At 51.8% G+C, this 27264-nt stretch overlaps 2 protein-coding genes across 3 annotated transcripts in view; one reads left to right on the plus strand and one right to left on the minus strand.

Moving 5' to 3' along the window:
- Positions 1 to 792: 792 nt before the first annotated feature.
- Positions 793 to 24619, minus strand: TTC22 (tetratricopeptide repeat domain 22). Of its 2 annotated transcripts, XM_012442832.2 has the most exons (7): positions 23894 to 24619; positions 9075 to 9130; positions 8746 to 8861; positions 8014 to 8132; positions 7045 to 7206; positions 3379 to 3531; positions 793 to 2865 (listed from the first exon to the last, which is right to left on the minus strand). In XM_012442832.2, exons 1-7 carry the CDS (start codon positions 24458 to 24460, stop codon positions 2329 to 2331), a joined length of 1710 nt encoding a protein of 569 aa, XP_012298255.2. In that variant the 5' UTR covers positions 24461 to 24619; the 3' UTR covers positions 793 to 2328. The 2 variants fall into 2 exon arrangements, with proteins under 2 accessions (XP_012298255.2, XP_012298256.2); XM_012442833.3 differs by lacking the exons at positions 793 to 2865; positions 3379 to 3531 and adding an exon at positions 6535 to 6707 and having other exon boundaries at positions 23894 to 24460.
- The window catches only part of CIMAP2 (ciliary microtubule associated protein 2), a 30667-nt gene continuing 27922 nt past the window's right edge, over positions 24520 to 27264 (plus strand). The window contains 1 exon segment of the mRNA XM_064370521.1: positions 24520 to 24617. Within this exon segment, the coding sequence (XP_064226591.1) occupies positions 24520 to 24617 (98 nt within the window).

The raw sequence follows: 27264 nt of genomic DNA on the forward strand, positions 1-27264 counted from the left end.
GGGAGAAATGCATGCCTTTGGGGACAGGAAAGGCAAGAAAGGAAACAAAGACAGACTTCAGCAACCTCTAAGTTTTGCCAGCAGACTGCCTTAAATTCAGTTTGTTTAAGGAAGGAGAAGAAAGAAATGGGTTCCCAGGCTGGTGGGCATGGTGACTCAAGCTTATAATCCCAGCACTTTGGGAGGCCGAGGCAGGTGGATCACAAGGTCAGGAGTTCGAGACCAGCCTGGCCAACATAGTGAAACCCCGTCTCTACTAAAAATACAAAAAAATTAGCCAGACATGGTGCCAGGCGCCTGTAATTCCAGCTACTCAGGAGGCTGAGGCAGGAGAATCACTTGAACCCAGGAGGTGGAGGTTGCAGTGAGCTGAGATTGCGCTATTGCACTCCAGCCTGGTCGACAGTGCAAGACTCCATCTCAAAAAAGAAAAGAAAAGAAAAGAAAAAAAAAGTGGGTTCCCATTCTAGGGATGATCATGGGTCACAGTCTTGGGCAGAGGAAGGATGGGAGTGGGTGGGGTGGGAGTGGACAGGGCTGTGTGTGGCCTGCTGTTGAGTCACCTTCTGGCCTCTGCTGCAGTGGCCGTGAGAGGAAAAGGAGGGTGAGAGAGAATGTCACCATTGAAAGTGGTGAGCCATGAGGTGGAATTCAGGATCCTTAGAGGGGCCTCACTGCCAGTTTTCACAGGTACCCAGAATGCCACCATTAGTGTTGAAGCATTGTCCCAGTGGATATCAGAGTGACCCATGTAACAAGTGACACACAAACCTTTAATATATAAACACTGAATACTTAAGTGTTGATCAGTTTATTAGTATTTTTCCAAACCTGAAGAAGGGTGAAAATAAGTTGGAGGTACAGTGTGGGGAAAACAGTAAGTGCGGCTTTGGACATGCCATTTCCCTTCTACAGCTCTCAGTTTTCCCCTCTGCACAATGACGGGGTTCGAGTGTTGATGTCTAAGACACTGAATTTCCGTCTGTTCTCCATCCATCAGTGGATATGTGAGATGCAGGGCAGGGGTGCTGGCCTGTCCCGGGTAATGAGTGAGGATATGAGCAAAGCAGTGAGTACAGCCTGGAATCCCAGCTACTCGGGAGGCCGAGGTACAAAAATCGCTTGAACTTGGGAGGCTGAGATTTCAGTGAGCTGAGATACGGTCACTGCACTCCAGCCTGGGCGACAGAATGAGGCTCTGCCTCAAAAAAAAAAAAAAAAAAAAAAATTCTATGACTATGATTCCAAAAGTGTAAAATTCCAAGATTTTCTTTAGAATTAGTAGAATGGTTAAGATCGGAGCAGGAGGGCTGGGCGCAGTGGCTCACACCTGTAATTCCAGCACTTAGGGAGGCCGAGGCGGGTGGACCACTTGAGGTCAGGAGTTCGAGGCAGCCTGACAAACATGGTGAAACCCCATCTCTATTAAACATCCAAAATTAGCCAGGTGTGGTGGTGCACGTCTGTAATCCCAGCTACTTGGGAGGCTGAGGCAGGAGAATCGCTTGAACCCAGGAGAGCTGAGATCGTGCCACTGCACTCCAGCCTGGGCAACAAGAGCAAAACTCTGTCTCAAAAAAAAAAAAAAAAAAAAGATTGGGGGTAGGTGGCACCTCCTAATGGGTGGGTCCCCTAGGTTCCCCTAAGAACAGGGAAGTCAAGTGAAGATTCTATTGATGGGCTGTATTTCAGAGCGTTTGGGAGGCCTTTCCGGTCAAGCTGACCACGGAGGAGGCCTCCTGGAAGAGTGGCAGAGAGGCAGGAATGGGCCCTGAGCACCAGGCTTACGCTAGGCCCTGTTCCCTAACCCACTAGCGGTGCAGTCTCGCCCTCTGCTTTAGCCATAGCTTTTCTGGCTCCGGGAGCTGAGACCCCACTCCAGTCAACTGAAGTAAAGGGGGCTTTCACATAAGGACAGAGTGTGGCCCACGAGAGTCCAAGGACAGGCACTCAGACCTGAGGGATTGAGCGCCTGGACTAGAAAACGGCCACACTGAGGTAACTGTCTTCTGTTTCTCTCGAGAGCCTCACAACCATCTTATTTTACCTGTATGTCTAGAAGATTCTGTCCCTCAATTGGCAGCTTCGCGGCGTTCTCTCACCTCTGCTCCCAGCCTCTTCTGCTCTGGCGAATCAGGCCTCCAGTCTGGGTGGGCATATTTCAAACCGCCCGGTGTCGCAACGTCCCCATTCACAATTCCCGACAGAGAATCGAACTGGCTCCTCTCCCCGGGCGGCCGAAGGCAGGGGGGCCGTCTGGACCTGGCCGCATCAGCCTCGGGGGCCGCGGCGGGGTCCCTGGGAGCCTCCGGCCTGGGCGCCCACGCCCTATAAGGAGACCGCCCGGCGGTCCCGCGGCGCACTGGCGCCCTCGCCCTCGCTCTCCATGGTCTCGAAGAGCAGCCGCACCAGCGCGGGCCGTCCCTGGGCCACCAGGGCCCGGGCCAGCCCCAGCACCTCGTCCGTGTGCCCGCGCCACACGCGCTGCAGCTCCTGGCGCAGGCGCGCCGCGGGGTACTTGTCCTGGGCGCGGCGCAGCCAGGCGTCCACCTCGCGGCCCAGCTCGGCGTCGCTCAGCTGTGCCTGGCTCCACTGCGCCAGCAGCGCCTCCAGCAGGCAGCCGAAGCCCTCGGTGTGGCTGGAGCCCGCGTCGTCCAGCTCCACCGCGCGCTTGAAGCAGGCCGCCGCGTTGGCGTCCTCGCCCTTGATGCGCAGGCACTTGCCCCGCAGCAGCTGCAGCTCCGGCAGAGTGGCGCCCAGCTCCGACTCGCCCGCCTTGGCCAGGAACACCAGCGCCTGGTTGAGCGCCGCCTCGTCCACCGCCAGCAGCTCCTGCACCGCGTCCACGCCCATGTAGTAGTAGACCTGGGGTGGGGGACAAGGGGTGAGCCCTTCGCCAGGCGCGGCCCCCGGCTCATTCCCGCCCCACGCTTGCTTTAAAACAAATTCCACTCCTTCACTCATTCCCACCCTCCCTCCATCGACAAAGATGAATCAAATGTTTTATTCCTGCGCCTCTAGAAAAAGAGTACACCGATTCCAGTTCCAGCCCCTTCACACCTAGCCTTGTAACCTTGAGTGAGTCAGTCTCTGGATCTCGGCTTTCTTGTATCTAAAATTATGATATTGTCACTTCTTGGTGGTCATTTCCTGAACACAGACAGCGAATAGACATCTTCTAGATAAAGAATAATGCCCACACTTCCTGAGTGCTTTAGAAGAGCCAGGCCTTATTCAATCCTCACCATGGCTGGAGGGGGTGGGTGCTGTTATGAGGGGTGCATCTTTTTCCTCTGTCTCCTCGGTGCCCAGGCCTAGCCTGGCAGAGAGTAAACAGATTCTTACTCAGCCATTGGCTAAGCCAAGAGACTGCCTTACCTGACCGATGTCCAGGTATGTCCTGAAGCCTGGGCACACCCTGACCACTTCCTCGAGGTCAGCCTTGGCACAGGCCAGGTGGTTCCTGTCAGGCATGCCCCCGAGACCCATCTTGGCCCGCTCCAGGTCGTGCAGGTAGGTTCTGATGTGGATCTGCCAACAGAGAGCCAGCGTAGGAAGGATGATCCAGGCACGGGCCTCTGCCCTCCTCTCTGCTCTAAATGAACCCAGTCCTTTTTTCAACAGCAACCAGGGAGGTTCTGGGATGCAGTAGAAAGATCCTGAGGCCAGGACCCAGGAGTCCTAGGTCCTACTCTTGGACCAAGTTGGGCTAGCCACACCCCCTTTCTGGTCCTTAGTTTCCCTGTCTGTGCAATGAGTGGGTAGGACGAAGAAAGAGCCCCTCACTCATTCAACAGATATGTATTGAGTGCCCACCATGTGCCAGTCCTATGCTGGGTACAGGAGGTACCGTGGTAACAAGATAGATGAGGTCCCTGCTCTGGTAGAACTTAACATTCCAGTAGGGGGGCAGTCACTAGTAAACGGTGCTATTTCAAGTGGTAAGTGCTATGACAAAATAAGCAGGACAACAGGATAGAGGTGATTGGGGAGGGGTATTTTAGGTAGGATGGCAGCACTGATTTTGTGAGTCTGTCAACAAGCAGTTTGGGAAGAATGGCAGGCGGCCCCAACTGATGAGTGTCACATTACAAATGATTTCAGATCCTTGCTTTCCTGACTTCCTCCATTTTCCCCACACTTAGAGGATTTACAAAGTGTGGAGGTTTAGGAGGGGTGGGTTTGGGGCGGGTAGGAGGAAGCAAGGGAAAGGGGGTCATTGTTGTTGAAGGTATTAATGCTTTATAGTCATCAGAAGGGCTCTGGTTATAAGGCAGCATCATGGGGGCAGGGGAGGATGAATCTCTGAATTTGGGGTCAGTTGGACTAGGGTTTGAATTCCAGTCCTCCCCTTAACCCCTGGCTATTAGTCATGTCATCTGGAGGGAGTTTCACAACTTCTATGAACCTAACTGCTATATCTGAAAAATTAGTACATGAATGTCTTCCTTGGGGAGTTACCATGATGACTGAAAGAACATATTCTAGCCAGGACCTAGCATATGGTAAGTGCTCAGTTCATTCATTCCTTCAGCAAATGTTCATTAAGAGCCTCCTCTGTGCCAGACACTATTGCAGGCACTGAGAATACAGTAGACAGCAAAACCACAAAAAATCCCTGCCCTCAAGTGGCTTCTATGTTTTGGGGAAGAGAGACAATGAACATGACAAAGATGTGAATAGTGTATAAGGGAATGATTAGTGCTAAGAAGAAAACTAAACCAGGAAAGGAGAACATAAAATGTTGGCGGTGGCTAGGTGTGGTGGCTCACGCTTATAATCCCAGCACTTTGGGAGGCTGAGGCTGGAGGATTGCTTGAGCCCAGAATTTGAGACCAGCCTGGGTAACATAGGGAGAACCCTGTCTCCACAACAAATAATTTGTTAAAAATTAGCTGGGCGGATGTGGTGGTACACCCCTGTGGTCCCAGCTACTTGGGAGGCTGAGGTGGGAGGATCACTTGATCCCAGGATTTCGAGGCTGCAGTGGGCCGTGATCACACCACTCCACTACAGCCTGGGTGACAGGGTGAGACCCTGTCTCTAAAAGAATTTTAAAAAGAAATAAATTAATAAATTAAATGTTGGCCAGGCTTTAACATTTTCAATTAGATGGCCACTAGAAGACCAGTAGGAAGTGAGGGAGGAAGCCAATCAGATATCTGGGAGAAGAGCATTCCAGGCAGAGGCCCAGGCCAGTAGGGTTGGAAGGCTGAGTGAGGCATGAGCAGAGGGAGGTACGGTAGAAGGGTCATGGGCCAGGGCTGTGCTTATGGGTCGCAGCATGGACTGAAGGACTGCTTTTACACAGGTAATGTGAGTTCCCTCCTCCTCACCATCTCTTCTCCACCATCCTGTGCTCCTCTGGTCATCTGAGTAGTATGTATGACCTTTGGAGCCACAGAGAGGCCAGGATCATATGACACCAGATAGTGATGGAGGGAGGAAGGTAAAGTTGGAGTTTCTGATAATTAAATGTAGTTCCTAGGGGAAGTTCACTGCCTCCCTGGTCCTCTGTGGCCTCATTTGCAGAATGGCACATGTCTGGCCTCTCTCACAGGATTCTTGTGAACATTAAATCAGACCACGAACATGAAAGTGCTTGGTGAAATGCAGAGTTTTATAGAACTATTTTATTATTTACTATATGGTTAATATCATTAGTGTCTATAATAATAACCACATCAACGACAGTGAAGGAATTTCACTCCTGCCTTGTACCTGCCGGCAAAGTAATTAAGCCACTGAGACCAAGACTGGGAGCAGATTTGCCACCAGGTCATGTGGAATGTAGTAGAGAAGATGAGGGGGTGGGTGGACTCCGGCTTGCAGTGAACTAACCTCGGAGCTCTGAGTCTGCTTCCTCAAGCGTATGGGCTCTGTGTGAGCCCTGGCAGGAAGGTCTGGGACTAGTATGGGAAGCTAGCGGGAGGCAACGCTCACCTAAGTGTGTAACTTGCAGAGCTAAATAACTATGCGGTGGGCTGCATCAAGAGACACTGAGACAATGAAAAAATATACATAATATTAGAATAGTTGTAGTCAGTCTCCTATGAGATCTTACTGTGTGCTTGATGCTGAGTTTTACATAATCTAATTTAAGTCTTATAACAGCTCTACGAGACGTATTATCATCTCCATTCTACAGATAAAGAAACTGAGGCTCAGAATCTGGGCAAGAGTATTTTGCCAAAGGTCCCATAGCATGTGGTGTTGTGGAATGTGAATCAAGGCTGTCTGTGTTCAGAGCCAGAGCTCTGATCCACTATATTAAACAACCTCTACTGCTTTTCAGAAAAGCACCTCCTATATCCAAGGCACTGTGCTTTAGATGACACCTCACTGAGTCTGTTGACAACATTTTAAGGAAAGTGTTGTTATTGATATTTTACAGATTTGGGAACTGAGGTTTGGAGGGGTAAGTGGCTTGCTGCAAGTTCCACAAGGCGGAGAGGCCAGATTTCAACTCTGGTCAGTCTGATTCCACCCGTGCCAATACAGAAAAGTCTGGTGGCTCACTGACCAGGCACTGTAGAAGGGATTCCTGCAGTGAGTGGAGGCTCCTGCATTCTTTCACTCAAAAACCTTACAGGGCTGAGTGCAGTGGCTCACACCTAAAATCCCAGAATTTTGGGAGACTGAAGTGAGAGGACTGCTTGAGCCCAGGAGTTTGAGACCAGCCTGAGCAACATAGCGAGACCTCGTCTCTACGAAACAAAACAAAAATTAGCCAGGTGTGGTGGTGTGCACCTGTAGTCCCAGCTACTTGGGAGGCTGAGGTGGGAGGATTGCTTGCACTTAGGAGGTCTAGGCTGCAGTGAACCATGATGGCACCATCATGCTCCAGCTGGGCGACAGAGCAAGGCCCTGTCTCGAAACAAACCAAAAACTGTATAGAACCCAACTGTGTTTTTTAACGGCTCCTAAGCTCCCTTCCACCATGGGGACTCCCTGACCTTTGGGCCCTGGCAACAGGGTCTTGGCCTCTGGCCCTTGTTCTCTGATTCCCGATGGCAGGGTAGGGTGGGCTGCAGATTGACCCACCTTGGCCCGTGTGCAGTATGCCTGCCAGTTGAGCTCTGGTTCTCGTAGGGCATCCAGGGCCATGTTGCAGGTTCCAATGGCCATATCCTGCTTTCCTAGGAAGTGGAAGATTTTGGCCAGGCGATTGAGGATGGGTGGTTGGTTCTTGGCAATCTCGATGGCCTAGGTAAGGCAGGAGTGAAAAAGCAAACCACTTGCCTGACTGTCAGCCACAGCAGGCTAAACGGTGCTGAACCACAGGAACCCCATCTCTGGATACGGCCATATCACCATGGTGCCTTTCCCCATATCCACCCTTATCCACCTGCCAGTAAATTGTCATAACATGGAACCCAACATCTTGGGGCACAACCCATTGGCACTCAACTCCTGAGAGCCCGATCCACGACATCACCCGTCACATCCAGTAAAGCCTTCCAGACTCCAGTCAGACCCCTCCTTCCCAGTGGATGCTCCCCCGTCTTCCTGGGGCACACGAGAGGAAGCGCCAGAGGCAACTCCCATCCCCCATCCTTACGAAGTACAGGGTTTCCACCTGGGTGATAGCACTTACCCCTACTATTGTCATTGACAGCTTCCCGTTGTCAGCAACTTGCCTTAGTGTCACACAGCCTATGGGGAGGGCTGGCGGGGAGACCCCAGCTAAACCCATCTTTCTACTATGCCATTGGGGGTGGGGAGGTAGGGAACTCCTGGCAGAGGGAATACTGTGAATGAAGGTCTTGAAGGAAAAAGTCTAAGGGACTATTTCAAGGCTGGAGAAATGGGGTGGGGCCCGATTGGATATGGGGAGGGTCTCTTTTGTATTGAATGAAGAGAGGATGGAGAGCAAGGTCTGGAGTAGCTGTACTTCCTGGGTGGGCCACAAGGTGGGAGATGATACCCAGAGAAGCATGTGTTCTGGGCAGAGAGGCTGGGGTACCAGGGTCCGTCTCAGTTTAGAGGGCGGGTGTGGCTAGGGGCACGTACCTTGCCGAAGCAGTCCAGAGGGTCGGTCACTGAGTACCCACAATCGTGGATGCCCATGGGGGTGGTGGAGAAGGTGTCCTTCCGCTCCAGCAGCATCCCGAGGTAGCACCAGGCCAGGGCTGGGGGTGAAGGGTGGGAGAGGGTCTCTAGGAGGCAGCAGGGTGGAGAGAGGGAAGGGGCCATCTCCATCCTAGGTGTCGCCCATGAAGACAAAGCAAGGGACAGTAGTGTGAGATCACTGAGGGCAAACCCCGGACAGAGAGAAGAAACGGTGGAGAGAGGGGCCATGTGAGGGGGTTAGTGAAACTATTTTAGTGCTTATTCTGTGTTCAATGTGTCATTGGGGGGACCTCATTTCAGGCACGTAGGTCTCTTCTGACTTCAGCTCTCACCGGCTCTGGTGGTTCTACTCCTGGCTGTGCAAAAAAAAAAAAAATGACTCCTCTCCAACAGAGGATTCAATCTCCTGACCATAAGTAGGTGGAAATGGGCGAAACTGCCGCTCACCCTCCAGGTCTCGAGCGGCAGAGGGGAAGCCTGCAGTCACAGTGACTTGTAGTTGGCATGTTCACTTGGGCAAGGCTCCTTGAGGTGCACAGATGAGTGTAGGTGACAGGGCGAGGGGGAAAGAAACAGGAGCCAAGAGGGGGAGGTAGTGCCAGAGGTGGGTGCCATGCCAGTGGGCTGGTGGCGGGGGCAGAGGCTGCTGCCCCGCCCTCCCCTGGGCCCTACCTCGGCGGTGGGGGTCCTCGGACTTGAGCACTTGCCGGAGCAGGGCCAGGGTGCGGTTAAAGGCGGGCAGCCTCTTCTGTTCCTCACTGCCCAGCTCCAGGAAGATGCCATCTAGCCTGTGGCCGAGAAGGAGATGTGGTTGGTGGCATGCCCTCCCTGTTGTCCAGTGTGCTGCCAGCCCTGCCCAGCCCCATGGTGGGTGGGGAGGCCTTGAGGATCCCTTTCCAGTAGGATGGGCCCCGCCACCTCTGCCCTTGCCCTGCTGACTGGGTGCCAGGCCACACGTCTCCCTCCCCTATCCCGTACCCCCCGCCCCCGTCTTGCCTGACCTGATATAGAGCGTTGCCATGGTGAAATACCAGCCCCTTTTCTCCTCCATCGGGATCTAGGGAAGCAGAGAACAGCCCACGCTGCCATTACTGAGGTACTCTGGCCATGGTCCTTAAACTCCCACTCTCCCCGAACTCCAAGAGGCAGCAAGCACAGTGGGAAAGGCTTTGACCTTAAACACTCTTGATTAAGGTCCTGGCTCTGCCGTGACTGGCTGGGTGGCCTTGGGCAAGTCACTTCACTTCTCTGACTACAGAGGCTTTGTGAAGGCCCCCAGTGAGGTGGTCATCCGAGGGCAGATATGGTGAGCATTTTCTCCCCACCTTCCACAGGCCCCCCAACGCCAGGGCGCACACCCGACTGCCCACCCACCCTCTCTCCATAACCACCTGCCTCCCCCTTTGGTGCCATCCCGGCAGCCTTCACTTCCTGAGAAAGCCCCTTTGGGCATGTTAAGTGAGCCCAGCTCAGCTGAAGCCCCAAACCCCCCTGAACTGTTTTGCCATTATTATTCCTGCCAAACTTGCTGTGCAACTTGGGCGCCAGATAAAATATTTATGCTGTTATTTATGGGAGTAGCTGCTCCAGCTTCGGGAAGGAATTTTAATGAAAACCAATAAAACCCCCAGTGCATATCAGCAGCTCTCCTTCAGGCTCCAGGCTCTCCCTCCACATTCATCTCCTGTCCCTGACTGGAGGCTTCACTCTGCACTCGCTAACCCCCGCCCACACCCCGTGGCCTCCTCAGCTGTGGGGGAGGGGGACCCATCATCTCTCTACCCCATCCCCAGCAGCTGGGGTGAATGCATTTGTGAGCACCTATGGCATAAGGCCCTGTGTGGGGCGCTCTCGGAATGTGGCACTGAGTGGGACCTGCACTCTGCCCAAACACGTTCACAACCTGGCTGGGGAAGCAGACTCAGGCTTAAGTAACAGGACACGACTGAGTGTCTGCGTGTGCCGGGATCCTGACACCCCATCCTCTCCATCTCACAACAAACCTATCAGGTAGCTGTCATCCCCATTTTGTAGAGGAACATATTGAAGCTCCTAAACATAAAGTGACTTGCCTGAGGTCACACAGCTTTTGAGGGCCAGAGCTGGGATTCAGTCCCATCTGTCAGCCTCCAAAGCCCATGCTTCTTCCCCACACTGGGTTGCCAGTAGCTGTGGTAGGAAGCCAGGTCTGATCGAGGCCATGTGAGTGGTACAGAGGAAGTGCCGGGGATGGGCAGGCCACTCCCAGCCAGGGAACGTGGGCTTACGGAGGGTCTTGAGTCACGTTGGCACTACAGAGGGTGGGCTCCAGATGGAGGGCTCCGGGAACAGAGGCCTGGAGATGTGGGGGATGGGCAGCTGATGGGCATGCAGCACAATGTGTGTGTGTGTGAATAGGGAGCTGGGGGAGCCAACGCTGGCAGGTTAGGCTGTGGCTGCTCTGAGGATACCTTGGATGAATTTTGAGGGAGGAAGGGTGGGAGGGAGGGGTCCTTGTGAGTCACATCCCACCAACTGGTGTGACCGCCCATCAAGACAGGGTCTGGAACCCAGGTCCCAGTCAGACCACCCAGAGGGGGCCCCACTAATTGCATTTCTCAGTCAGTAATCCCTGAGTATCTTCTCTGTGTGGCTCTTGGCTGGGCAATAAGGACAGGAGAGGAAAGGCAGGTCCCACCTTTAGGGCTCTGGGTCCTGCAGGAAGGTCAGACCCAAACACACGATTAGAGTAGAAGGAACACTGGGACTATGCGAGTCAGAGGAGGTGTCCTATACAATCCAGGAGTATCCCCAAGGCTTTCTAGAGGAGGAAGTACTAGGGCAGGGTCCTCAAGGACAAGTAGGAATCACCCAGGATGGTGAGAAGAGGCACTCTAGGAGGATGGGACATCAAGTGCAAAAACTCAGAGATGAGTGAGCTAGGCATGCCGGGGTCTGCATGCAGCCTTAGGGCTGGAACCCTGGTGGTAAGGGCTGGAGGGAGGAGCCAGCAGGGGCATACCAGGAGGGACCCCTGAGGGCCAGGGTCAGGACTTACAGCTCATCTGCAGGGCAGTGGGTAGAAGGAGACAGAGCTAGGGGGTTGGGCACAGTGGCTCATGCCTGTAACCCCAGCACTTTGGCAAGCTGAGGCAGGAGGATCTCTGGAGCCTAGCAGCAGTTCAAGACCAGCCTATGCAACACAGCAAGTCCCGTCTCCTCAGAAATCAAAATTAAAATAGCCAGGCATGGTGGTACACATCTGTAGTCACAGCTATTCTAAAGCCTGAGATGGGAGGATGGCTTGAGCCCAGGAGTCTGAGGCTGCAGTGAGCTATGATAGTACCACTGCTCTCCAGCCTGGGCAACAAAGTGAGATGCTGTCTCTTAAAAAAAAAAAAAAAAAAAGAGGCTAGAGTTCAGGAATGCCAAGATCTGATTGATGTGTGTTTTGACATTTGTATCACCTTGAAAGGTAATCCTGTTTCTTGGGCGGGAATATGTATTTTGGGACTTTAGCTGGGAATAGGACTGTTTGGAGGGGAGAGAGGATTGCCTCAAGGCTTAAAGGGCATCCCTGAGAAGTGGGGAGCATTTCCCAAAGCAAAAGGTGGGGATAGGGCTCTGGATACCCTTATCTGCTTTACTTACACTGGACCTAGGAAGGAAGAAGGAGACTGGGATTTAGGGAGCACCAAGTGTGGGCCAAGCTGGTGAAAGCCCCTGATGTGATGTCAAAGCCTGACCATGTGAAGGGTCAAGAGTACATGGTGTCTCAGGCTTCCTGGCTGCTGCTGCTGCTGCTTCTTTTTTTTGTTGAGATGGAGTCTTGCTCTGTCACCCAGGCTAGAGTGCAATGGTATGATCTCAGCTCACTACAACCTCTACCTCCTGAGTTCAAGTGATTCTCCTGCCTCAGCCTCCTGAGTAGCTGGGATTACAGGTACACGCCACCACACCTGACTAGTTTTTGCATTTTTAGTAGAGATGGGGTTTCATCATGTTGACCAGGCTGGTCTCAAACTCCTGACCTCAAGTGATCTGCCCACCTCAGCCTCCCATGCTGGGATTACAGGCATGAGTCACAGCGCCTGACGCCCTGGTTACTTCTATGTGAACAGTCCCATGACCTATGATCCCTCTCCTGCTTTGTGGTTGGCTCAACTGAGTCATGGTGGGGAGAAAGAGAACCCACTCTCCCTGCCTTGCTCCTGGCAAGGGAGCCTAGTGTCTGGTGAGAGACTTGTGAGGTGGGAATGTGAAGAGCTGAGGCTCGTGTGCCTGGCAGGCCTGGCCATATGAGATGGGTGACCTTGGGGGTTGAGTTAACCCTGGCAGGCTATGTCCTCGTCTGAAAAGGAGGATAATCATATGAGCCTCTCAGGAGTTGTGACAGCAGTGCCTGGCCCAGAATAGACGTCTGTTCCCTTCCTCCTGGTCTAGGTAGAGCTGAGTGGGGTTAGAGTTCTCAAGGAGGCTGCTTTGTCCACTGTGGCATGTTTCAGTGCCCAATGGGGCAATGTGGCCTTTGGCCCTGGAGTCTGAAGCTATCCTGTGGCACCCTGCTGTCCTCTCCCCACTATGCTCCCAGGACCTCAGGACCCCCGGTCCCCAGGCACCTTTCTTGCCTCCACAGGTCCCCAGTGTTGGAGACTAATGTGTTGTCCTCAGGGCTCTCTCAGCCATTCTCTTGTTTGGTATTCAAGTGGCAAGAAATTAAATTATATGTCCAAACCACACAGTTTATACATGATAGAGCTGAGACTTGAACTCATACCTCCATGATCCTACTCTCAAGCCTTGTCCACAACACTCAGTCATCCTGATCAACCTCCTTGCTAGATATCCGAGGACACCGAGACCAGAGAGGCCAAGTGGCTTACCTAGGGTTCCACACTAGTTAGCATCAGAGCTTACAGCCCAGTGGTTTCACTATCACTCTGTGTACTGTTGAATATTACTGGTTATGGTTTTCACTAAGCAAGCAATACCACCACCTGGTGGCAGTATGTCTGAATTACAGGGGCAACTCCTAAGGGTCATCTCTCTCCTCTCTTTCAACTTGATGACTAAAATTGATTTTGGAAAAAGTACCTAGCAGGGTGACATCTGTGTGACAAATTCCTAAAATTGTCCCTCATCAGATCCTGCTTGAGAGCAGCATTTGCAGGAGGGCTTGTGGGGTTGTAGATGGGGTCAGTGGATACGGAACAGAGTTAATGGGATGCACAGATCTAGTCAGAAGCCTCATTGTGCCTGGACCTTACCCCTCTATCCCTGTGGCGAAACCCGTGTTGGCTGTTCACTCTGCGGTGCAATGCTGGCTCTAAAATGGACTGTCTTTTCTTTTTTAAAAATTTTCTTGAGACCGAATTTTGTTCTTGTTGCCCAGGCTGGAGTGCAATAGCACGATCTCGGCTCACTGCAACCACCACCTTTCTGGTTCAAGTGATTCTCCTGCCTCAGACTTCTGAGTAGCTGGGATTACAGGCATGTGCCACCATGCCCAACTAATTTTGTATTTTTAGTAGAGATGGGGTTCCTCCATGTTGGCCAGACTGGTCTCAAGCTCCCGACCTCAGGTGATCTGCCCACCTCAACCTCCCAAAGTGTTGGGATTACAGGCACGAGCCACCGTGCCTGGCCCTGAACTGTCTCTTTAAAAATCTTTCTGGTTGTAACCGAAGCAGTAACTGAAGCAGCCGCTGAAGCTGTTACCAGGGGCAACCTGGCAAGCCATAGTGCGTTAAATTAAATTAAACAGGCTTGTGACTGCCCCCTACCCTCCTGGAGAAGGGAGGGGGTGTTCCACCTCTCTCCTGGAGAATAAAGTTGCTGTGAAACCTCTTATGGCTGCAAGGAATTCAGTTACAGAGTTTAGGACTCCCAGAGGCAAGATGCTCAGAGGCAGCCTGGGAGGAGGCGGCTCACAGGACTTCTACCAGAAGAGGAGTATTTACAGTGAATCTGCCTGGGGTGGGGGGGCTCCAGTCAGGACACCCCCTCTTTCTCTCCTTATCACAATCCCATGGGCTGGAGATTCCATGGTCTGTGAGAGAGGCTGGCCAGTGTGTGAGTCCAGGCTTTATGCCCGAGAAGCTTACATCAGGCTGGTGTTCTGTGGCAGGTTCATGGGAGGGAACCAGGCGAGGCCCATGCTGTCAATAAATGAAGTTCCTAGACCCTGGTATGGGCTGAAGGTGAGAGTGAGAGACAGACCTCAGGTGAGGTGTTCTCAGCACACTTCCCAGCTCTTCTGAGGCCCTTGCTATTACTTTCCTCACTATATTAGGGATGGGGAAACCGAGGCTGACAGAAGCAGAGACTTGCCTACTTAACCTGGTACTTCAGGCCTGGTCTCTCTGACTTCAGTGCTCTTCCCACAAGATCTAGCTGCTAGTGTTGGTACAGTGTTTACCATTTACAAAGGGCTTTCACACAGATTCCATGTGATCCTAGAGCAGTCTCATGGAATGCATCATTATCCTCTTCACAGAGATGGGAAGACTGAGGCAAGATGCTATCTTCAGAGTCACACGTCCAGTGTGAAAGCCTCAACTGAAGTCTGGAGGCAATGCTCTTTTGCTATACTAATAGCAGCAATTTTTATTGAACACTTACTATGCACCAGGCACTCTGTTTACATGTGCTACCCCATTAGACTTTCTCGAGGGTTACCTATGGGGTAGCGATTGTTATTCTCCCAAGTTTACAGATGAGGCAACTGTGGCACAGAGTGGTTAGGGCATGTGCCCAGAGTGACACAGCTAACAGGTCGCAGGGCTGAGAACTCTGCGACAGCTCCAGAGTCTTTGCCTCCAACTACCCTAGATAGTGGTTCTCAAAGTGTGGCCCCCGGGCCAGCAACATCAGCAGCATCACCTGGGAATTTAATAGAAATGCAAATTCTTGACCCACTGGATCTAAAACTCTGGGAGTGGGAACCCAGCAACCTGTGTTTAAACAGGCCCTCTCCTGCATGCTGAAGTTGGAGAACCATTACACGAGGCTCTCACTGTACTGCCCTAAGGTGGAGCAAAAATGGGCTAGCAGTTTTCTCTCTTTTCTAGTGAGTAAAAGGATCAGAAACTGTGATCCTCAGCTGGGTGTGGTGGCTCACGCCTATAATCCCAGCACTTTGGGAGGCCAAGGTGGGCAGATCACGAGGTCGAGAAATCGAGAGCAGCCTGGCCAACATGGTGAAACCCCGTCTCTACTAAAAATACAAAAGTTAGCTGGGCGTGGTGACGTCCTTTTCTGCCTCAGCCTGCCTGCACCCAGGTGAATAAACAGCCGTGTTGCTCACACAAAGTCTGTTTGGGGGTCTCTTCATTCAGAGCGCACATTTTAGCACTCGGGAGGCTGAGGCAGGAGAATCTCTTGAACCTGGGAGGTGGAGGTTGCAGTGAGCGGAGATTGCGCTACTGCACTCCAGCCTGGCAACAGAGCGAGACTCCGTCATGAAAAAAAGAAGAAAAGAAAAGAAATTGCGATCCTCAGGGAAGCATGAAGATCGACGCTCCTGTGGGCTGGGTGAGTAAGCAACAAAGGCTAGTGAGCCAGCAGAAACTGTAGGAAATGGTGGGATTAGGAGAAGCCGTTACTGGAGCAGGTCTGTCTGTCTTTTTTTTTTTTTTTTTTTTTTGAGACGGAGTTTCACTCTTGTTACCCAGGCTGGAGTGCAATGGTGCGATCTCGGCTCACCGCAACCTCTGCCTCCTGGGTTCAGGCAATTCTCCTATCTCAGCCTCCTGAGTAGCTGGGATTACAGGCACGTGCCAACATGCCCAGCTAATTTTTTGTATTTTTAGTAGAGATGGGATTTCACCATGTTGACCAGGATGGTCTCGATCTCTTGACCTCGTGATCCACCCGCCTCGGCCTCCCAAAGTGCTGGGAGGAGCAGGTCTGTCTTAACTTGGTTGGGGTACAAGGTTGGATCTCAGCATCCCATTTATTTTGAAAGACAGCCCCAAAAGAAGGAAATGTTGGGGCACTTGGCTATTTTAAGTGATTCCAGTAGAAGATCTTTTACTACACCAATGACTTACAAATTTGTATGCATTTGAATAGGCTATGCAGAGATCTTGCTGGTTCTTAAGGAAAATATTTGCTTTGTGGTTTGCACTTTGCTCCTGATGAAGGGCTGTGTCCTCTAGATTCAGAGTCAGTTCCTGAAAGCTGACAAATTTTCTTTCTGAGGAGGAGGAATGACAAGCAAGAAAGAGAATGAACATTTCTCCAATGTCACTGGGCTCCTCAGTGCATCGTGGCACTGGGTTCTCACAGCAGCCTTAGAAGATATAATGCATCTTCCTCCTTTTACAGACCAGGAAACAGAGACTACAGAAAAAGCCACTGGCCCCGCCCCATAGCCCAGGGCAGAAGTGCCAGGATTCTAGGTCAGATCTGCCTCTCTCCAATGCCCCTGCTGTTTCCACCTCATTGTGCTGGCTCTGTGAAGGCTGACACTGCAGGAATAAAAGTCACAAGGTGGCAGGCCTGTGGATGTGTCCTTCCTGCGCAACTGGAATGTCCTCTGTGAAGACACAGAACAGTCTTTCTGCTCCTGCACACCCAGCCCCGCCCCATCTGGCCCCAGCCTGCCGCCTGTGGGGCATGCACAAGACAGGCAGGGAAGGGGGTGTCTCTTCCCCACACCCAGTTGCCAGTGGCGATGCTGTCGTGCTCCTGCCTTGTCAGCTGTGGGGAGGAAACACAGGATGGGATTGGAGTCCCACTCCTGCCTTTCACTCCTCCAGGGATCCTGGAGAGCCCACTAGCTTGGCTCAACTTCTACGTCTGCAAACAGGGGTGACCCCACATGCCCTGCCTGCGTTACAGGCATGTTGGCGGGGTGGTATGCGCACACGTGGAGAGAATTTGGGGGTTGGGTGTTATGCCATGGAAACAAATATTCAGCCCTGTCTTGGGCTCCCTGGACAGTTCCCTGTGGATTTGAAGCTTCGAGCAGCTCCCTGTTGCCACCTCCCTTCTGGTCCTAGGCCTGTCATGCAAACACCGGCCCTGTGAATCAGCTTTGCTATGTGCCGGGTCCCATACTTGCTGGACTGTGTTGAGCCACTTCTCTGTTTCATTGTCCCTAGTGAGAGGGCCGTCCCTTCCTGGTCCAGGGTCCAAATCCAACTCTAGCACCGATAGTAGCTGAGTGGGTCTGCAGAACTCTCTCTCCCTCTGCGTAACAACAGTGATGCCTGAATTTGCTCAGCTTCTCCCGTGGGTCTGTGCCATGCTGCGCTCTAACACACATCATCTTTCTCCTGTAGAAGAGGTGGTTGGACTGGATGATGCTAAAAGCAGCTTTGGCTCTGGGCTTCTGTATCTATGAGGGGGAGGGTACCCAGTTCTCAAACTTCCCAGCTAAGTAGGGAGAGAAGCCAGTAGCAAGCTTAGAAGACACTGATAGGCAAAGGTGAGTGCCCCAAGGCCACTGAAGGCTGGAGCCAGACCCTGAGGAAAGTTGTCCTTCCGCTTGGGCTTTGGTGTCCCATAGACCTGAGTTCAGTTCCTGCCAGCCACACGCACCCTTGGGCAAGTCACAGCACCTCTCTGAGCCTTAGTTTGCCGTCTATAGAATGGGGTTAATAACAATGTGGATTTGCCAGCATTTCTGTGAGGATCAAACGAGATCATTGATGAAAAGTACCGTGTGCACAGTGCCTGAGATCTCATCCAGCTTCATCTCCTCCTCTTGTAGCTAAACCAAGTCAAACCATTCAGAATTGTGGAGTCGTGTGTGTGTGTGTGTCTGTGTGTGCGTGCACACTCATGCATGCATGCATACCAGGGATGCTGGGGTTGCTGACCTATGGCACTTTCTTGGCCCTTCCTGCCAGGTCCCCACCCTACTGGGCAGAGTGATAGACTGGAATGCCCACACCTTTGTTCGTGAGGCTGGCCACCTCCCTCCCCAGCCGCCTCAGCTGGCTGGTGAAGTGTGGACAGCCCCGTGTGCACTGGGTCAACCTGGGCAAGTCCCTTCCCTTCCCTGAGCCTGTTATGCCCAGGGTATGAGGAGGAACCACAATACCTGGCAGTGTGTCTGTGAGGTTTGAATAAACATAAAATGGGCTGGGTGCGGTGGCTCACACCTGTAATCCCAGCACTTTGGGAGGCTGAGGCAGGTGGATCACGAGGTCAGGAGGTCAGGAGTTCAAGACCAGCCTGGCCAAGATGGTGAAACCCTGTCTCTAAAAAATTAAAAAAAAAAAATTAGCCAGGCGTGGTGGCAGGTGGCTATAATCCCAGCTACTTGAGAGGCTGAGCTGAGATCGCAGCACTGCATTACAGCCTGGGCAACAGAGCAAGACTCCATCACAAAATAATAATAATAATAATAATAATAAATAAATAAAATAAAATGCATGATGGCAGGTGAGATCCCGAGCTCAGTGCACGGTGCACAGACACCATTGCGGGTGTGGCTCCTGTCATCACTCAGGGCCTGCCCTGGTGTGTGTGAATGACTGCATGTGTGTGTTAAGGCACCAGTGTTTTGGGAAAATGGGAAGAAAATAACATAACTGAGTTGGCTTGGGACAGGTATTTTTTTTTGTTTTAGACAAATACAAGCTTAAGTTACCTGATTTTAAAAAATAGGGATTTTAAAGACAAAATCCAGTTATTTGACTAAATTAAATTTCACAATGGTTGCAAACTCCTCTTGGGTGTTCAGCTGTATGTCAGACATTGAGGAAGGTGGATGGGGAAGAGAGAGAAAAGCCCAAGACAGAGTGTTCACACTCCAGGGGCAAGACAGAAACCACGTGGTGGTAAACCAGAGGCTGGGAAGGCTCTGTTGAAGAGCAGCGGCAAAGCGCTGTGGGCCAGGCAGGGAGAAGCCCTGGGCAGGACCTCATGTGCCCCTGCCTGGAGCTTTTTCATGTTTTCTCAATCCTCACAGCCACCATGTGAAGTTCATGTTAGAATCCCATTTTACAGAGGAGGAAACTGAGGCTCAGAGGAATAAAGGCTTGCCTGTAGCCAGCTAGTGATGAGGCAGAATTCTAACCTGGTCTAACTCCAAAGCTTATACTCTTAATAGCTACTCAATCTAGAGATTTGCCACCGAGAGTCCATCTGTGAGTGTATATATGTGTGGGAGATGGCGTGTGTATACACGTGTGTGTATATTTAGAGGGGTGGTGGGAGGAGGCAGGGAGTGATCAAAGCGATCTGCCTCCTCATAGTTTTTGTAATTTAAGAAAGAGAAACATGGCTGGGTGTGGTGGCTCACGGCTGTAATCCCAACACTTTGGGAGGCTGAGGCAGGCGGATCACCTGAGGTCAGGAGTTCAAGACCAACCTGGCCAAGATGGTGAAACCCACTCTCTACAAAAATACAAAAATTAGCCAGGCATGATGGCAGGTCCTGTAATCCCAGCTACTCAGGAGGCTGAGGTGGGAGAATTGCTTGAACCTGAGAGGCAGAGGTTGCAGTGAGCTGAGATCACACCATTGCACTCCAGACTGTCTCAGAAAAAAGGAAGAAGAAGGAAAAATGGTAGGGAACGAAGAGCAAAGAAAGGAAGTCACAGAGACACACCCCCTCCCATACAAACACTGATTATTTTTGGATTACAGGCTGAATGATTAACTTTTATAATTTATCTCTTTTTTTTGTAGTTTAGGTTAACAGATGAGCAGCTATTCACAGTTCTTCAGCAGCTCTTTGTCCTTTGAGCTTCAGAGTCTCTTCCCCACCTGGGAGAGTCCCAGCCCCACGAGGATGGAAAATCTCTTGCTGCAGCACAGGCTGGCCCAGATCACTGGCTGTCTGCCCCTGCTGTGTGCCTGCGGGTGGCAACTCTCTCAGTTGGGGATCCACCTCCTCCTCCTTCCCTGGCCTGACTCTGACTTCACCTTCTACCTCATCCTCCCCAATCTCTGGACACATGGCAACCTACCTACCTCCTCTCTCTCCATACTCCTCTGTCTTAGATTTCCAGGAGGAAGCCTGCGAGGGGTCTCCTCTCACCATCCTGCTAGCCATCAGCGTTATACCCCACTTCTCTGAACTCTCCAGAAAGAGCAAAGGCTTTGCAGTCAACCAGAGTGGCATGAATTTAACTGCCATTTACTCGCTCTGTGACCATGGGCAAGCCTCATTCCTTGCCCCAGTTCAGCCGGCACTCAAGCTCCCGTGCTCTGCAGGTTCCACCATGGGGCTTTCGCATGCACTATGCCCCTGCAGGGTGTGTTCCCCCTCATTCCTGCCTGGGAACTCCTGCTGAAGGGGCGTGTTCCCTCCCTGACTCAGTCACTCGCACTGAATCCACAGGGCCCGGACTTCCCAGGTCACACTGTTGATACCAACCTTTCATCCCCATATCCCGAAAGTGTACTTCCATTATCAGCCCTTGGGGCCCTGGCTTAGGTTCAGAAAGTGTGACTTCTGGGTATATAGCACTTAGAGCACTTAGAGATGACTGTCAATGACACAGGCCTGTGATGAATGCCTGTGTCCTCAGCCAGTTGTAGACACGTCCCTGATTTGTCCCTTTGCCCCCCCTCCCAGAAGAGGGGCTCAGGTAAGCACAGTTAACGAAGGAGCAAATGTTTGCTTCTCCTTTTGTTCAAGAGTTTCTTAAAGGCAGGGACTTCTTAAAAACAGAGCCTGGCACATAGTAGGTGTTCAATTAATGTTAAAATGCTCAGTAAACGCCTCTCAGACATGCCCAGACTTTTCCAGTTTGTGGGCATTTTACTCCCATCATTTCCTGCATAATCCCAATGCACCTGGAGCTGATCAATATTTATGAAGCAGATACTCAGTCAAGTGACAAGATATGACAAGTGACTTGTCCATAGGCACACAGCACAAAATAATAACAGAGTTAGATGTTCAGAACCAAACCTCCGGACTATGAAAATGATGCAACCACCATTATTATCATCCTGCCTGCAACTCTTTCTTGAGCACCTACTCTGTGCCAGGTGCTTTATAAGCATAATGTCACCTAATCCACAGATGATAAATGGGGTCTCCAAATCCCCACTTCTCTCTGGAGGTTTGTGTAGGGGGCTGACTACAGCTCTTCTGTGCAGAACTGTGGAGCAGCTGCTGGGCCAGGCCCCAGGACACAGCACAGGACTGGCAGCCACACTCCCACGAAGCAATCAGCTCCCTCCCTGGAGTGCTGGCTACACTGCTTAACACTCTGTCATCTGGATGTTCACTCACTGGGAAGTCCCTACTGTGGCTGTGTTCCCAGAGAGGGAAGAGCCAGCCTCTGTTTGATAGCTATCCCCGAATCTCTGCCTCACTGATCACCTCCTCCAGGAAGCCTTCCCCTAGTGAATGGCCTCCTAAGAGCAAGAAAGTGCCTCAGAGACCATATAGTCCCCACTTCCTGCACCCATTTCACAGATGAAGAAACCACAGTCCGGGCAGGAGAAGGCCCCACTCTGGGGAGTGTTGCAGCTGAGACAAGAACCTAAGCCTCCTGGCTTCTAGCCCAGGGCTCCTCAGGCCCCTCTCTGCTGCCATGACCACACTCAACACATCAATGTTGGCTGTGCCTTCCACTGAGGGCAGCTGGCATTCAGGGCTACAGGCTCAGCATTGAAACAAGAGACCTGGGTCCTTGTTGACCTCATCAACATGGTCCTTGTTGGCCATCAATGGTCACGTCTGCACCCAGCTTAGGAGCAGAGGAAGCATTCCCAGCCGGGGAGAGGGAGGGGTCATCTGTGACCCTACTCATCCCTGTGCAAGCTCTTTCTAGGTGCTTTACAAATAGTAACTCTTAATTATGACATCAACCAAATGAGGGATGTCCCCATTTTACGGATGAGGAAGCCTATGACATTTGTAACATTATTATCTCCATTTTACAGAGACAGAAAGGGAGCTCGGTGGTGCTAAGCACTGATTTGAAGTTGAGTGAGCATCGGGGAGCGGGAATTTGGACTCAGACCATCTGACTCAGAGTCAACTGTCCTAACCTCTACCCTGCAGGCTGGCCTTCAGTCAGGCCCATGCCCTCCAACCTGTACTCTCTGAGGTCTTGACTCTCACATCTTCTCTTACAGAAGCCATGAGCATTTGTGGAAAAGGCACTGAGGGGAGTGTGCAGAGCCTTTGTGAAGGGCGCTGTGCTACCCATGTGTGAAGGCTTGTTATTTACATATCACAAATCTGAAACATTATAAGACATCATTGTCATCAGCTTAACCCTGTCTGTGCTGTGCCTTCATGGATCCCCTCCGAACCGTGGTTTCCTCTTCTGTAAAAGAGAATAATGCTCTCCCACATCATTTATCTGTCATCCAGTGCCTAGTGTGGCAGGCTGCCTCTGAGAGAGCCCCAGTAATCCCCACTCTTAGGTATTCATGTCCTTGTGTAATCCTCCCCTTTTGAGTGTGGGCTGAACCTATGACTTGCTGCTAACGAGCAGAAAATGGCAAAAGTGATGAAATGTCCATGTGGCAAGAAAAAGAGGGAAGCCATTGGCAGCAGCCAATGTGGAACCAAATCCTGTCAACAGCATGTGAGTGAGCCTGGAAGCAGATCCCCCAGTCAGGCAAGCCTTCAGATGAGACCGCCATCCAGAGGCACTGAGTGAAACCATGCCTGGATTCCTGACTCACAAAAGCTGGGCCATAATATATACTTATTATTTTAAACTGCTACATTTTGGGGGTGTTTGTTATGCAGCAGTAGATAGTATACCTAGTATTTGGCTATTGAGTGCTAGGCCCTCTGCTGCACATAGATCATTCATTTATTAGATACATTTATTGAGTGCCACTGTGTGCCAGGTGCTGTGCCAGTGTGTATTGGGTTTACAGTGGTAAACCAGACAGACATTGTCTCCACTCTCAGAGACCTCATAGTTGAACTGGAGACTTGGAAATGGACAGTGTGAGCAGTGCTATGGGAGCCCAGAGGAGGCACCTGACCCAGCCTGGGGAGTTAGTGGAGGCTTCCTACAGCAGTGGATGTCTGGGACCAACCTGAGACTGAAGAGAACCTTCCAGGCAAAGGTGGGGCCGAAGGGCACCCTGGGAAGGGGCCGAGAAAGGGACAAGGTGAGCTGTAAGAAGACCTGGCCTCTGGAGGAACAAGGAGAGGTAGAGTGTGACAAAAACCTAGCTTGGAAGGGGGAACGTGGCAGAGGAAGGACAGAGAGGTAGATCATGGAGTATGTCAGATGCCCACCAAAGAGCCTAGGACGTATCTGCCAGGCAGCGGGGACATGGCTAGCAAGATGGAGCACCACCGAATTGGCAGCAGACAGGAAGATGAGGCAGAAGGGTCAAGTTGGAGGGCAGGACCCCAAGGGTGGGTGACAGCAGCTACACTGGTGCAAGCAGGAAGGTATGGAGGCTGGGCTGGCAGAGGAAGGCTGGAGAAGTGTGGAGACACCTCAGAGATAAGAGGAGGTTGAGGGGACAAGATTTGGGGACTGAATAGGTGGGGATGGAGGTGGGAGGGAGAGAAGAGGTGGGAATGCTGCCCAAGTTTCTGGCAGGATGCCTGATTGTCCCTTTTACTTAGGTGGGTGTGCACAGGCGCAGGAACAGGCACTTACTGGGAGGAGCAAGATAAAAATGATGAATTGTCCAGGTTGGGCTTGTGCTGTTTCCAAAAGAGAGGCGCGGGCTGGCAGTCCCTCTAGGAAGTGGTTCCACTCCCTAGGCTAGGAGACAGCTACAGGCCTGGCCTGGGGCGGCGGAGATGCACATTGGAAAGGTATTCGGAAGGCCGAAAGACCAGGGTTGAGGGAGAATCAAGGGTACCGGGGCATCTCTGCAGACAGAAGGGACCATGATCACAGTCCTCCCAGAGGGAGGTAGGGAGACAGGGGTCACCAACCTGCTGCCCGTAGCCCAGCGCCTTGTCGTAGAGTGCGATGCCCGCCGCCAGCCCCCGCGCGCGCTCCTCTGGGCTGAGGCAGCCCACGTCGAAACCGTGCGCGTAGCCCTGCTCTGCCAGGCAGCGAGCGGCGCGGAGCTGGGGGTCCCCGGCGGCCTCGGGCTCCCCCGCCAGGCCCATGAGGACGGCCAGCCGCGCGGCGCACGCCTCCTCCTCTTCCTCCTGGCCCAACCGTCCGTACACGTGTGCCAGATTGGCCCAGGCGTTGAGGTTGCCCGGGTGCTCGTGGGCCACCTCGAGGAAGCGCTCGCGGGCCTCGTCCAGCTCCTCCAGGTAGAAGGCGAAAGCGCCCAGGAGGAGAAGCACGGCGGGGCGCTGCGGGGCGGCCGCCAGCTCGAGCTCCTGCCGCAGACCCTCCCGCTGCAGCTTCAGGTCCCGGGCGCGCTGCGGGGTCGGCGAGCGCGGCTCGAAGTTCAACTGCATCTCCAGGTGAAAGTGGCCCGGGAGGTAGTCCAGGTCGTCGATGAGGGCGTCTAGGTCGTCGGCCACGGCCTCCGGCTCAGCCATGGCTGCTCCCTCTGCTCCCCTGGCCTCGCCCTGGTCCCTGAGGCTGCGGAGGGCAGTGGATGGGGGCGCCCTCCGAGCGACTCCGTGCGGGAGGCCAGGGGCAGCGCGCAGAGGCCACGGGCGCGGCCGCCTCTCAGTCTCGGGGCGCCTCCCGCAGGTGGGTGGGTCCGAGGAGCGCCCTGTAGGTGTTTCCGCTTTCGCTGCTCAGCGGCTTCTAGACGCTGACATTGCACAACCAGGTGTGCCAGAAAAACAGGAGCATTGTCAAATACGGAGCGCACAAACCTCGGTGCAAGGCAAAAGACGTGTTTTTTTAACTCTGCTAAGCAGAGGAGGAAACTGAGGCTCGGAGGAGAAAACTGAGGCTCAGAGGAGGAAGAGAACTTGCCCAGGTCACAGAACTGGGGCGTACCCAAGTAGGTAGGGCCGGGACCCCAATTTGCTGAAGGCCCGGCCCTGCCTCCAGGGGCGCTGCTCCGCCCTGTCTGCTTGAGCTGAGTCAAGAGTGGCTGTTCCAGCTGCGGCAGCCCCCCTCACTCCTGCCGCTGTCCCATCTTCTCCGAAGGTCCTCAGTGCCCTTCCTCCTAATGAAGGCTGCCACTTCCCTCCTCTCCTCCTTTGGCCATTACTTATTAGGCTTCCTACCTGGGATTTCTCTGAGCCCTCTCTGCTCAGCAGTGAGCTCCCGTGCAAAGACCATGGGCTGTATGTGCTGGTTCTAATCCCGCTTCTCCACCCCTAATAAAGTATGACCCGCCACACTTTCACCAGCTGTGACATGAGGATGACAACCCTTCCCCATTTATCAGGTAAGCCTGAAAACTTGGCACTCTGGATGAATGTCAGCTGCCACTCCTCCAGCTTGGATCCCATCCCATCCTGCACTCCACCTGTGCTCCCAGCTTTCTTGCTCTGGCCAGTGTTCCTCCCAGGTCTAGAGTGGTCCCCTAACCTCTAACCTGGCGGCTGGGTGGCAGTGCTCCCTGCGGCAAGAGCTGGTTCCTTCCGCTCCTCCTTCCCCCTAGGCCTGGCTCCTGCCATCTCTGTTGTTTCATCTTGATAGATAGATGAAATATAAATCTAGATGAAATCTAGGTGCAATATCTATACATGTCTATAAAGATATAGATGTAAATATCTAGATTTCATATAGATTAAATGTATAAAATATATTTCACATAGATGAAATGTAGATATATTTCAGGATGAAGCAACAGAGACCAGCATTTCAAGATGGAATAACAGAGACCAAAAGAGGAAATAAAACCAATTAGTAAACTTGGAAAAATATTTGACATTATTGAAAAAAGAGTTAAATTAAAACAACATCCTGGTGATATGTTTCACCTGTTAATTTTTAAATATAAAATTAATTTTAATAGTTTGTCATTGAAAAATTTGCTATATATGGCTGGTGATCATGAGATGAAACTTGTTCTCTTCCCTGCTTGAGAGTATCAGGGATGGATTCCCAGAGGGTTTGGTTTTGAAAAAAAAATTGTGACAACATATACTTAACAAAAAAATTATGGTGTTAACCATTTTTAAGTGTATAGCTCAGTGGCCTTAGGGGCAAGAATGCTCCCCTGGCCTCGCCCTTGTCCCTGAGGGCACTGTTGAACCACTGTTCCCACCTTCCATCTCCAGAACTTCTTCATCTTCCCAAATGGAAACTCCATACCCATAAAACAATAACTCTTCATTCCCTCCCCACCCAGCACCTGGTACCCACCATTCTATTTCTGTTTCAGTGAGTTCAACTACTCTAGTTACCTGACATAAGTAGAATCATATAACATTTGTTCTTTTGCAACTGGCTTATTTCCCTTAACATAATGTCTTCAAGATTCATCCATGTAGTAGCATGTGTTAGAATTTCCTTCCTTTTAGCTGGGCCAGTGGCTCATGCCTGTAATCCCAGCACTTTAGGAGGCTGAGGCGGGTGGATCATGAGGTCAAGAGATTGAGACCATCTTGGCCAACATGGTGAAACCCCATCTTTACTAAACATACAAAAATTAGACTGGTGTGGTGGTGCGTGCCTGTAGTCCTAGCTACTTGGGAGGCTGAGGCAGGAGAATTGCTTGAACCCAGGAGGGGGAGGTTGCAGTGAGCTGAGATTGCACCACTGCAGTCCAGCCTGGCGCCTGGTGACAGAGCAAGACTCTGTCTCAAAAAAAAAAAAAAAAAAAAAAAAGAATGTCCTTCCTTTTAAAGGCTGAATAATGTTCCATTGTGTGACTATATCACATTTTGTTTATCTGTGTATCTGTCAATGCACACTTGTGTTGCTTCTACCTTTTGGTTGTTGTGAGCAATGCTGCTATGAACGTGGGCGTACACATGTATGTTTGAGTTCCGTCCTGCCTTTCATTCTTCTGGATATATGCCCAGAAGTGGAATTGTTGGATCATATGGTAATTCTATGTTTAATTCTTTGAGAACTGCCATACTGTCTTCCACAGAAGCTGGACTATTTTACTTTCCTACCAGCAATGGCCAAAGGTTCCAATTTCTCTACAGCCTCACCCACACATATTATTTTCTAATTTTTAAAAAAAATAATAGCCATCCTAATGGGTGTGTTTGGCCTTTGATTTGACTCTAAACAAGATGAGTAGGAGTTGGGTGAGAAGGGTAGGTTGGTGGGGGGGTTCATATCATCAGCAGCAAATATATGAAAAGGCCAGAGGTTCTCCAGTGAGGGGCGGGGTATACTAGGGACAGAGCAGCCTTGTGGCTGGAGCTTATAGAACATGGGGCAGAGATGGCAGGAGATGAAGACTGAAGGCAGCGGCCACAGC

This window comes from Aotus nancymaae, unplaced genomic scaffold (genome assembly GCF_030222135.1).
Source record: "Aotus nancymaae isolate 86718 unplaced genomic scaffold, 86718_ANA_hifiasm-v0.15.2.pri h1tg000007l, whole genome shotgun sequence".
NCBI lineage: Eukaryota > Metazoa > Chordata > Mammalia > Primates > Aotidae > Aotus > Aotus nancymaae.

Coding starts and splice junctions, on each gene's coding strand:
- TTC22 (XM_012442832.2), bottom strand. CDS start 24,460: ATGGCTGAGCCGGAGGCCGTGGCCGACGACCTAGACGCCCTCATCGAC. Junction 8,862..9,074: donor ATGGCAACGCTCTATATCAG/GTCAGGCAAGAC, acceptor TCTCGGCCACAG/GCTAGATGGCATCTTCCTGG. Junction 3,532..7,044: donor CATACTGCACACGGGCCAAG/GTGGGTCAATCT, acceptor CTCTGTTGGCAG/ATCCACATCAGAACCTACCT.